The sequence below is a fragment of the Dermacentor albipictus genome, chromosome 1, assembly GCF_038994185.2.
Source record: "Dermacentor albipictus isolate Rhodes 1998 colony chromosome 1, USDA_Dalb.pri_finalv2, whole genome shotgun sequence".
Taxonomy (NCBI): domain Eukaryota; kingdom Metazoa; phylum Arthropoda; class Arachnida; order Ixodida; family Ixodidae; genus Dermacentor; species Dermacentor albipictus.
The window spans coordinates 144,774,071-144,787,114 of NC_091821.1; the positions used below are offsets into that span (position 1 = coordinate 144,774,071).

General features: G+C 46.2%; 1 protein-coding gene across 2 annotated transcripts in view; it reads left to right on the top strand.

The window, feature by feature from the left end:
* The window catches only part of LOC135900077 (pyruvate dehydrogenase phosphatase regulatory subunit, mitochondrial), a 157,888-nt gene that overhangs the window by 81,477 nt on the left and 63,367 nt on the right, over positions 1–13,044 (top strand). For both annotated transcript variants that reach the window (XM_065429525.1, XM_065429526.1), the window contains exon 12: positions 11,287–11,454. In XM_065429525.1, coding sequence (XP_065285597.1) covers positions 11,287–11,454 — 168 coding nt within the window. The remainder of the gene's footprint in view (positions 1–11,286; positions 11,455–13,044) is intronic.

Consider the following 13,044-nt stretch of genomic DNA (forward strand, 5'->3'; position numbering starts at 1 on the left):
TCCTGCTAACATGGTCACAATATCTGTCAGAGGTGTTTCTACTTTTGCACTTGTGGACACTGGCGCCGCCGTTTCTGTTAAAGCTGCCAAACTCTGCCGTTCGCTGCGCAAGGTGACCACACCACTCTCTGGACTATCTCTTCACATGGCAAGCGTGCAGCATGTCACACCTCTCACAGCCTGTACTCCCAATGTACTTATACAAGGAATTATGTACATTGTCGAGTTTATTGTTCTTTTTGCCTACTCACATGACGTCACCCTTGTGTGAGACTTCCTATCCTGTCATAAAACCGTCATCAACTGCGCACAAGCTGAAGTTGAATTTTCGCTGTTGTGTGACGCACCATTCCATGATGCTCTGAATCAGCCGCCTAAAGTCGTGTGCGAGGACACTGACATTCTGCCTGGCTCTTTTGCCCTTGTCCCAGTCTTCTGCGGTGCCGTCACCGATGCTACGGTCTTCTTTGCACGGTCTGACTATTTTATGAGTTGCAAAGCCGTTCCACTGCCTTTTGCAATGCTCGACATCACCACTGGCCTCAGAAATATTTTTGTGGACAACCCCATTTCTGCGTCTGTTACGTTGCTTGTTGGCGAATGTCTCAGCTGTGTGGAACACCTTGACTCTTCGTTCTTTGTTACTGTGCCAGACAACTCTTGCCATATTGACTCCACTGAACTACATGCCCTTTCAATGCTTTAAGAGTCATTGAGTGACATGTTCTCAAGTTCCATCGCTACTACACTAACCCCTTCCGAACACTCCGAGCTTCTTCAGCTTCTACACCACTTTGGAAATTCTTTTTATGTTTCTCAGCTGCAATTGGGCTGAACATCGGAAGTGCAGCACTAAATTGACACCGGTTTACACCAGCCGTTGCATCAAAGACCACACCACATCTCTGTCAAAGAGCATCGTGTCATTGACGACCAAGTGAACGATATGCTACGCCATGGCATTATTCAACCATTCCACAGTCCCTGGGCTTCTCCTGTCATTCTCGTTTGCAAGAAGGACGGGTTTTTTCGCTTTTGCGTTAACTACTGGCAATTAAATAAGGTAATGTGCTGAGAATCTATCCTTTGCCGTGAATCAATGCCGCCCTTGACAGCCTTCAAGGAGCAAAATTTCTTACGTCCCTAGACTTGTGTTCTGGCTACTGGCGGGTTCCAATGACTGAAGCCGATCGCCAGAAAACTGCATTTATTACACCTGACAGCCTATATGAATTCAGTGTGATGCCCTTCAGGCTTTGCAATGCACCTGACACGTTTGAACAACTCATGAATAATATTCTGCGTGGCCTCAAGTGGTCTATATGTTTATGTTGCTTTGACAACGTCGTGGTTTTCTCTTCTGATTTTTTGACCTGCCTATTCACATTAGATATGTTTTCATGTGTCTAAGTAATGCTGGCGTCCAACTCAACCTCAAAGAATGCCGTGTGAATGCTGACCATCTTAGGCCACACCGTGTCCAAGCACAGCATTTCACCCGACCCTGTGAAACTTCATGCAGTTGCTGAGTTCCCGAAGCCTACTAACATCAAAGAGCTTCGCAGTGTTGTGGGCCTATGCTCATATTTTCAGCACTTTGTACGCAGTTTCACATAGATCATGTTGCCGTTGACCCAGCTCTTATGCAGTGGCATGGACCTCTCCTCCTGGTCTCTCACATGCGTCGTTGCGTTTGCTACACTGCGTCACCTTCTTACCTCTCCACCTATTCCTCGCCATTTCGACCTGGCAGCTGCAACTGAAATACATACAGATGCCAGTGGGGTCGGTCTTGGTGCTGTTCTCCCACAACAAAAGCCTGGCTACTCCAAATACACTGTCGCCTGTGCGAGTCGTACGCTGACAAAAGTAGAAGCCAATTACAGTATGACTGAAAAGAGTGCTTCGCTCTATTTTGGGTGCTTGGTAAGTTCCATCCATACTTATATGGCCGCCCATATGACCTAGTAATGGATCACTACATGCTTTGTTGGCTCGGCGCGTTGAAAGATCCATCTCGCCACCTAGCATGCTGGGCACTCCAAATCCAGGAGTATGATATTCGCGTCATCTACCACTACGAATGCAAGCACACTGACACAGACGCCCTCCAGTCCCATACACCTCTACCTCCTGACTCGACCTGTGGAACCACGTGCACACACTCCATGTCATCTCTTGACCATGACTCACTTGGCACTGAACAATGCCGTGACCCATGGATCGCTTCTCTTTTCGCCTATCTGTCTGGATCATCAACCATTCCTGTATCCCGATCCCTCTGATACCAAGCTGTTAATTTTGCCATTCATGATCGGCTGCTCCGCTGATGAAACTACACTCCCGAAGCCGTAGATGGCTACTGGTAATTCCCTGCAGCTTAAGATCACAAATCTTTGCCTCCTTTCACAGTGATGCACAATGTGGCCACACCGGAGTATTTAAGACATACGAACATATTCGCCATCGCTACTACTGGTGGGGAATGTATAGTTTTCTACTAATGTTTATTCAGTGCTGCTCTGCTTTATGAATACATGAAGGCTGGCTCGAAGATATATACAAAGAGAATTAGCAGGCAAGGTAATTAACAGAAGTGGGGTAGGAACAGTGGAGATTTTGCGTAATTGTACCTGGAGGCACTCGTACTACAGAAAAAGTGTTATCTCCCACCAAAAGCATTTATTTTCAACGCACACTCGGCAGTCAAGTCTCAGCAGTGAAATGAAATACGTGGTCTCATGACAAGGAATGACGGGGTGTACACCTGAGCAGCAGTGTGTTCTGCAATGAGAGCAACAAAAGCCATAAGGATTCTATCAAAAGATAGCTGGTGCATGTGTTCAATTGCAGTGGAAGTGGTACTCAACAGGGCACGAGACCATTGCTGAGGGAGAGTTTAAATACATCAACAAGCTGCTTGGTATGCTACGTAGTGCAGTAACAACTGCTTGTTGAGGAATATGCAGATGAAGTCATAATACCTATGCCATAACACTAACAACAACAACGTTATGTCCTTAGCTGTGAGTTGAAATATTTCCAGAGTTAACATTGTCATCGATTTTGTTGTACTACTAATTGACTGCCGTTTGCATTCAGATGCCATGCAGCCTCTATCTGTAGTATTAGATTTAATTTGACGAATATGTATCATGTTTAACACAGTACTTCCAAATGTGTGAAGCCTCTGTCCGACTATTTTCCTTCCTGATCAGGCTGTCTTGAGTGCCCTTCTGTTATGTAAAACAATTTAGTTAACAGTGAGTGACAAACAAATCGAAGCCGTGCTGTGGTGTCTTTCATGGATAATTAGCATGAGGTTTATTTTTACTGCAAATATGGGATGGGATCCTGATGACAGTAAGCACCTGCAGACAATGCCAAGATGTGGTTTTCCTTTCAAGGTTATTTGGAGAAAAGCCAGTATATATGACCTTGCACTAAGAACTGCTGGTTCTAAAAAATTTTAATGCAGACAGATATCTGGTTAACCTCCCTACCTTTCCTCTTCATCTCTCTCTCTTATGGCATTAGTTTGCCTTACGGCATCGAACGGAAGTGTTATACACAATCGTGAAACTCTGTCTCTTGCATCAAGTCCAAAAAGGAGTGGTGATGAGGGCCAAAGATGCACTTGTGTAAGTCTGGTGGCCAGTTAGGGTGGAGACCCACACGGCTCAGATGACATTGACGAGCCGATTGCAGACCAGGGCACGTCCATAGCAAGTGCTGTAGGTCTGCCATCTGTACTGGTGTGGGACAGTACGAGCATGTAGAAGAGGCGTCGATATTTCCCCACTGCGCGTGGGTGGACGGTGTGACAGCCACACTCATGCAAACTCTTCAGAGTGATACATCCTCTTGATGGGTAAGGCCAGCCGCCAGATCAGAACTACATGGAGGTGTGCGAGCTCATATGGTGCGCCAAAGAATTTCTTTCTGAATGTCCATTGTTTCAGAGTGCAGAAGCATGAGCAGAGGCAATGAGTGTACGACTGTCAAGGAATGGCGTGCGGCGTCTGCCATGGTATGAGCGGGAACACTTGATCAACGAATCCAGCAGACTGAAACCGGTCATAGATAAGGCGTTGCACAGCAGTGAAAGTCCATCACTATAGCAGCTGAATGATTGACACGACGGGGTTAGCGCACCGCTTGCACTGAATCGGTGTAGAGGATCGCACTTCTTGGGTGTTGCACATTGACGATTGGTAACAGAGTGGTCAGGCCATCGTGGAGTGCAGCTAGCTCCCCCAGTACCAAGGTAATGGGTGTATTCAACTCGTAAGAACACGTCTGGTTTACACCTTGATAGGAAGGGCATACTAAGGAAGTATGAAAAATTGCCGAACTTGACCTGGCATCCATATAGGCACTTAGGTCTAGTTCCTCTAACTCTGAACAAGAAGGTGCAGTTGCAGTGGTGCTCATGGAATTTGAGTTTCTATTAGTCACCTGCCAAATGCAACCAATTGGCTTGTTGTAAGTCACTTGGCTGTGGCCCCATGGTGCTAGTGGCAGTAAGGATTGATCCATAAAGGGGAAAGACAGGTCCATATAATTCGCCAAGGCAGCAGCCGCAGGAATGCTACTGTGTTTTATCACTTGCGCTTTGTGTCTTTGATTGAATGAGCTTATCAAGTGTGTTCACCTGAGCTTCTGCCTGAAGTGTCGTGATAGGTGTGAGCCTTGGAAGGCCTGTAATCACGTGCATTGTTTCACAGTTAAGGTTTTCCAGTCGAGCCCATTCTGCTCTGGTATGGTCTGCAACTATGCTTGCTAGATCAAGCGAGGCTGGAATACGGAGCAAACCAGCTGCCGAGCAATACAGGTGCGAGCCCCACCCGATTTCTGGGTGATGCGACAAAAGAAGTGACACATGCTAGAAGCAGATCTGGAGGCTCAGTGTAGCCAAGGCAATGCTGATCTGGACGAAGAAAAGTCCACTCCAAGCACTTGGACTGTGGTTACCTCTACCAAGACGCGACCATCGAGCGCAAGGTGAAGAGGGCCTTGGTCAAGTTTTCGGCAACCCTAGCTGTTAGCAATGCTTATGTTGAAGGTCTTTTCCATTGAAAGTGTGAGTCCCACTGACATGCACCAAGCAAGTGTTGTTTCAAATGCTGCCTGCAGTGCCCATTCTTGATGCTTCAAAGAGTGATGGGCAGTCCATACCGTCACATTATCAGCATACATTAAGAATCTTACGTCCGGAATATTTGACAATTCCCACACCATCGGCAGTAGCACAACATTAAACAATATCAGCACAAGAATGGATCCCTGCTGCACTCCACATTTCGTCATAAACTGTTCGTAGTTCTTTCTGAAGGTGGACCGAAAAGGAGCGCTCACGAAGAAATGATCGCATGAATGCGTGAGCATGACAAGGCAAGTGAATCCACTGCAGGATCTCAAGCATAGCCTCATGACTCACATTGTCATAAGCTCGATGTATGTCCATCACAAGCAGCCTCCACATGCGGTGGGAGCGACCACCAATGAGCACCGCAGTGGAAAAGTATTCCAAGCCGTCTTCAGTGCCTAGTTGAGGCTGAAATCCAATCTGGGCTGGGTGATACCACTTGAAATGCTCAAGCCATCAGCTGAGGTGCATCACCACTATTCACTCCAGCAGCTTACATAGTGTTGCGGTAAGGGCAATTGGTCGCAGCTAGGTTTGTGAGAATGCCAAGTGGCTTTCCCTGTTTCAGAATGGCCATAACAACCACGTGTTTCCACGATGTTGGAACTTCTCCGGAGTTCCACACAGTATTTATGTTATCAAGCAGCCACTCAAGAACAGGTTTCTCCATGTTTTTGTACACCTCATACAGTATCCTATCAGGTCCAGGGGCAGTCCGTGGTTTAGCTTTGTCGATTGCCGGCAGTGACGGCTCCATGCCGTCAATGTCTCCCTTGCATGGGACTCCTCCCACATGGGCCAGTATGGTGAATGAGTGGGTAAAGGTGGGAGGTACGCTGTTGTAATTTGGATACAAAGATCGCGCAACCTCCAGTGCGAATACTGCAGGGTGCGTTCTGGATACAAGACATGCACTGGAGACTGAACCAGGAGTAAATGGACCTCGCTCCATCATCCAGAATGTTCACCACACTGAAGCTGTAGTAGAGGAAGGTTCAAGCGACGCATACCAGTTGCTCCAGAAAAGTGTCTTTTCATGTCTGCGAGCCACTGAGGTTGCTCGGTTGAGGTTGTAATGAGCAAAGTTGGAGTCTGGAGAGCGAGACACAACACTCTTCGCATGATGACACTCTGCCTGCAGACATAGAAGTTGTAAATCCGGTGCTGGATGGACTCAACGACCCACATGCACAGTGTAGCACTGGAAACCAAAGTCCCAATGATGTTCAAGGGGTCCACATGAGCATCATCAGCATACAATGACAACCACACATTTAGTTTAGCACAGAATAGATCCCAGTTAATTACATGACACTCATGGCATAGGTGCCAGGGATAATTTAGATGTATGCCTATATGTATGGGATAGTAGTCACTACCCCAACAACCTGGTTCCCGATTATAGTTGACTGATGCATGGCCTAACCACCAAGTGAGATCCAGGGAATAAGCAGGGATACCGGCATGATCCTGACAATGAATTGATGTGGCTGGGGCATTAAGAAGCACGAACTGGGTGTCTATAAAAGTTTGCAAGACTATTTGGCCTCGGGCACTATTAATGGGATACCCCCAGGCCATGTGTGGTGTATTAAAGTCACCCGCCTCTAATATTGGGCAGCTGGAGTATGTTTGACGGAGGTTATGCAGCCATCCAACCATTTGGGTGTTGCTCTACATAGCACGATACCAGAATGACATCAGTGTGAGAAAGGCAAATCAACACGGCAACCACTTCCTGCCACTGAGTGCACCACTGTGATACTGGGATAGGTGTCTCTGGATATTTGCTGTTCACATACACTGCCACTTTGCCAGGAGTACAGGCAGAGGCACCATAGCGGCCGTCCACAATAGAAGGGGTAGCATATGAGGTGAATGTAGAAGCACGGGAGTGAGTTAGTCTCCTAAAGAAGCAAAGCCCAGATAGAAAGTTTGCTCATGTGAACATGCTGGTTGAGCTCACCAACTTTTCCTCTCAAGCCTTGACAGTTCCATTGAATGACACCTGGAAATGACGTGGCAAGCTATATTCGAAGGTTAGTGGCTAGAACAAACAACCAACAGATTTTGCAGCTGTTGAGCTACAAATTGAAGAAGTTCTCTTGTAGACAGAGCACCAGAAGAGGCAGGCACAGACTGAGATGGCAAGGATTCCTGTTCACACATGTTCATGCATGATCAAGTATCTTGTTGGCGTATTAGGGCTCAAGGCTGCGTTAGGCAACGTAGTTCTTCTTGCAATGATGGTAGGTGTGCTGATCTAGCTCAGCTGACACAGGCTCCATGTCAAGATTGTCCATTGGTGGTGGTGCAGGCTTGTCAGATCTGTTTTTTTGGCGGCCCCGCTAGCTATCTCACTATTAGTCGACTGGCTGATAGTCGGAATGATGGTTTCAGCTTGCCTAATGTCAGTATCATCTTCTTCAAGTACTGTGAAGTGGTTGGATATGAGAATGCCACCAGTCGGTGTCAATGAGTTCACTGCCTTGGTGTTTCTCCGGTGACTCTTACGCATAGCCTCATCGGCATATTGCTTCGTGGGGCTGGCCTTGTCAGTAATTTCATGGTCATTCAATTTACATAAGCCACACTTGTACGTGGTGGCTTCTTCCAGTGCCATGCTGGAGTCTGATGCATGTGGACACGAGGTACGCATGTGTCCTGGTTGGAAACACTTGTAGCAATGGACCACTGCTGGCGATTACAGGCTGAACTGTAGAAGACAGCTTTGAAAGACCCCGAAGGGTGACTAGGCATGTGTGTCCTTGTCCCACGTAACGGGCACTAACCACCTGATGCGAGGGCCAAATTACATCCTTCACCAAGCTCTGTGGGTTTTGACTAGCGTCCACATCGGACACAACATAGTGCCGAAGGGCTGAACTGGATGTCAGATAAACTTGCACAGGTACTGAGGATGTTTCAGAAGTGGCCACAGCCTGCAGTATCCATATACATTCCGCACCCTGGAGGGAGCGTACCCAAACAGATACAGTGTTCATGGCTCTGTGGATGGCTAAGCCTTGAAAGTTGTTTGTCTTGAGGCAGGAATTAAAGGCATATTGGAGCGCTCGGTTAGAGAATGACGTAACATCAAAGCATGCCAGGTGCTTGATGGCCGCTTTGTAGAGGTGCTCTGGCGCATGTAACGAAGGGAACACTTCTGGAACGCTAATACATCCCTGATTAGATGCTGGGGTAACCATCAATTTGGCTGATGCAGGAGACGACTCGTCCATTCGGCATTTGCCAGCACTGATAGAACTTGGTACATCTTCCGTTGGCATAGAAATGTCCATGTTGGTAGATGTTGCAAAAAAGTCCTGAGACACCATCGGCACTCCATTCACAGCAGCCATAAGTGGCGATGTTATTGAGCACAATTCGTTAGCGGGCTTGTTGGTGCGAATTCATAAATACTTTGTTTAGCACGAAACAACAGACACTAGAAAGACGACCAGGACAAGGCGCTACTCTCAACTGACATCATTTTATTGCATCACTTTATAGACTGTTGAGCACAGTTGGAGAATCGCTGGTGTGCACGAAGCCAATGCACCTTGTTGACCACGGTACTGAGTGACGCTGCTGGGAGTCGGGCCTAACTTCCACCTCTAATTCTCAGAGGGGCCAGGGCTCCCCACTAGGCTTTGAGCCAGGCTGATGACCCCTTGAGGAGGTGCAAGGAGGTGTCTCGATGCTGTTCAATGCAAATAACCAAGAATACGGGGGTATAAGCCCCACAAAATGGCCAAAACAAGAACTCAGTGAAACGTTGGCTGCACTTCTCATTGGCTCGGCTTGGCTATCCAAAAGCTGCTAGACGTCTTGTTCAGAGGAGTCTACACATTGCTTGAAACTTTGTGCCCACTATAAGCATGCGAAGGAATCGCTTGGGCATTGAATTCTGGCCTTGTCCAAAACTGCAACATTTGCTGCTGGTTCTGATTTCTTAATGGAGCTCTCACTGTACACAAGGGGCTTGTAAGAACGCCTGGCAACTTAATGCACACTGCAAGAAAGTTCTTTTTTTTTACATCTCGTCAATTCATTTGCAGTGTATACACTACTGCTCTCACTAGCTTAAAGGGCCACTAAAGAGAAAAATAATTTGAACTGTATTAGTAAATTACCCTTCTGCAATACAAAAAAAAATAAAGCCACTCTTGCCATTAGAAATGTTGGAAGCAAGAAGAAATGCTAAAGTGATAGGCTGGTGGTGACACCACCTTGCGAAGTTCCTGCACCAGCTCGCCATGAAGTCATGGATATTTATGACATCTACTCGGTCCTAGTTAAATATTTGTTGGTAAAGATGGACTTCATCATGTTCTAACAATGCCAAAGACTGAACTGAGCAAGTTTCAAGAACTTCCACTGAGCCACAATAGCCCAAATATGAGAAAACACTTTGAAATGCATGGCGTCACACTTGCGTAGTGGTGCTGTGGTTTTGGTGCGAAATTCAAAATATGGAACGTTTTTCTAGTGATCAATCTTCTACTGTGAAATTAGCAAAAATAGAGTTCTGGAAGAAAAGTCTGTCAGTCTCAACTGATTTAGTGCTTTTCTTAATAGCGTTCCTTTAAATGACATATTTTTACTTAGCTTCTCCATTTTGAGGATGCCATGAATTGTGCTTCAATGATGTAACTCTACAGGTGTTTTTGGACACAAAAATGAAGTAATGATATTGAAGATGGTCCCAAGTGTCTTTAAGGGTAAAGAACAAGTGTACCACGTGTTTTTATGAATAAAAGTATTATTATTATTATTATTATTATTATTATTATTATTATTATTATTATTATTATTATTGTTGTTGTTGTTGTTGTTGTTGTTGTTGTTGTTGTTGTTGTTGTTGTTGTTGTTGTTGTTGTTGTTGTTGTTGTTGTTGTTGTTGTTGTTGTTGTTGTTGTTGTTGTTGTTGTTGTTAAGAATGAAGGAATCGAAGGTTCAGACTTCTTCTTTTTTGTCTGGGGGTAGGGGTGGGAGGTTTCGATAAGCTGCTTTATTTTTCCAAGTTTTGTGGCCTGGTTTAGGTCAAATTCACAGGAGGGGAGTGTGTGCTTTTACTGGTTGGGGTCACCATCAGAACTACCTAGTCAAAGACATGAAATATTTGCAACACTGTGCAGTTTGTTCCTTACTTTTTTTTTCTTTATACTAATCAACCACCTCTTATGCTAACGTGCCCTAAAAATTTTTACTCAGATCAAGGACTTATTCTTCACCACATAAATCCTGCCTTTTACTGCATACATCACCTGCGCTTTCCCTACAAATTATCTTTTAAGAATTTGCAACCACTTACTCTCTGATAAGCTATACTGAAAACATGCATGACTTGTCACTCATTCATTTGCGTAAAAATTGACCGCCCTTCCACTACTGTGAAGAGGGGTGCAAGCGAAGCTCGGGATCTGCCGCTTTTCGTTGTTGTAACGCCTCAGCTTCGTGCTCCCTCACGGCGAGGTCAGCACGTCAACAACGACCCCTTTCTCGAGCGGAGTTCCTGGCTGCTTTCATCAAATGCCGCGTGTTCTTCGGCTGAAAGCATGATGCGCGGCTCGCTCCTGCTGCCATTCCTTCAACGCAGCCTGCTCTTCGGCAGAACGAACCAAACGTGGCCTCCCCATCTGACTGCCGGGCCTGAACTGGCGGGAAACGGTGGGCGTGAGGCGAGCGAACATGAAATCACACCCTTTCCCTCCTCTGGAGGGAGCGGACGCCTGTGATTGGCTTGTGCCTTGCATTGTGTCTACTTCTTCATGCATATAAAACCCCACTTTAAAGGGTGCGTATGATGAACTGACAGTGGCTGAATTGGTTAGTGTGGTAGTCCCGCAACCCGGAGATTGGTGGTTCGAATCCGCAGCCCGACAAGCGACTTTTATTTTTGCGTGGCTTGAGTTTTTTCATACGGCAGCACCAACACCGACGCCGACACGTAATGCAATACAAGCTTTGATTGAATAATTTTCTCTCTTGTACAATAGTCTAGCAAATGATTGGCAGTCGTACCTGCTTTGTTTTGCCGTCATGTTGTTTTTTGTTTAAATTGGCCTCTACATATGCTTTGAAACAGCTGGCGTATGTTTAAGGTTCCTTGCCATTTTTTTATATCTGTGCAGGCATGCATTACAAGTTATGTTATCCATTTGTGGAATTTCAAACTGGCCGAGAGCTGCGGATGTCACCCATATATCCTCGTCTCAAACTGGCTGGAGCTGTTTTTGGACAAACAATGGGTTATGAAAGACCTCACTATTACACATCCAGTGATCATAATATCCTGACAGGTGAGCAGTAAAACCTTTGCCAGAAATGTGGTGTCCATGTATGTATATACAAATTGTACACAAGTCAGCACTAATACTAAATCTTGTCTTAGGTCAAATGCATTAGCCCTAGCATCTGCACCCTGGTTTATTCCTACATGGTAATGTTGTCCCAAGTTAGTATTGTACGTTTCTTTAAACCAAGATGATCCTCGCAGGGTTTGGCAGATTTTACATTAATGGTGGTCAGTCTGGAATAAAGAAAGTTCGAGTATGCTTTAAAATTCATCAAGTTAACAGGCAAGCTAGGCCATTACTGTAGCACAGAATATGGGTCACAAAAATAAGGTACGATACCGACCAAGTGCTACACTCACTACTACACCCAAACCTTGGTATAACGAAATGGGGTATAACAAAAATGGATATAACAAAATAAATGGAATTCCTCTTGAAATCCCTTGAGATTCATGCATTTAAAACCTTGTTTTAACAAAGTGAAATTGTCCTGCCAATGGATATAACGAACTAGATTCGTCTCGTAAACTAAAAAAATGCTCAACCATTACACACCAAGTACATCACTTTCCATGATGTTTGGCACTCGTTCGCCACAACACTTCAAAATTCCTGTGTCCTCGTATTGAATACATCGTCGAGCAAAACTGGCCTTTCTCACTGCCATACATGAGCAGCAGCTCACCATTACACTTCACCACTGACCTCCATGGACCTCTCACTCTTGCGTGTGCCTGTCTGCGCAAGGTATGTGGCAGTGCGAAAGATTAGTGCCTTCACTTCTACTGTGCGGCACGTAGGCAGCTGCAGCTGGGCAGGGTCTCTGAGATCGCTCTGGCACAATGTTGGGGGTCACGGTCAAGCCGCACAAGTCGTGCCATGCTGCGTGGCTACGCGCAGCAGTCTAAATATTAGGTATGTTCAATTCTCCTGCATCACCTAAACCAGTTCACGAGGTGCTGCACCCTGCCCTTCGTTTCAGCGGTGCAGCAATGGCACCCTCTGCGTCACACCATTCGTTTCAAAAGGTGCAGGAAAGGTACAAGGCTTGTTCATCATTTTGCTGCACCCTCTCTACTGTCAATGCTGACTTGGTGCAGACGTACTGCGCAGCAACAAAGCAGACAACATGGCACACATTCGCAAGTGCCATTAAAACCCCCCTTATGTGTGTCTGCCGTGTATACACAAGTGCGGGAGTATTTACGCCTCAGAAGCCAATCATACCAGCAGTTCAGGACCTCTAAAACTTATGCATGCTGCGCACATTATTCGGACAAAACATAACATCTGCACCGCATTTGCACCTAGGCATTAATTTCCTGTGTTGCGCTGGGCCTGCACTGCAGAAATTGAGCTGCACAGTTCCTGAACTTCTATGAACCGCCGTGAACTGGTTCACAGTGGGGCAGTATAATCAAACAGACCTCTTAGTGCATTCACTTCTCTGTTTCTCTATGGCACGCCGCGCAGGCAACCCCATCTGGGCCTGGCCTCATACGTATTTTTGGCGCAATCTCGGGGGTCATTCTCAGGCCATGCATTCACTTTGTTTGCCCTCACTCTGCGGTGCGCCGCACGGGCTGGCAGCAG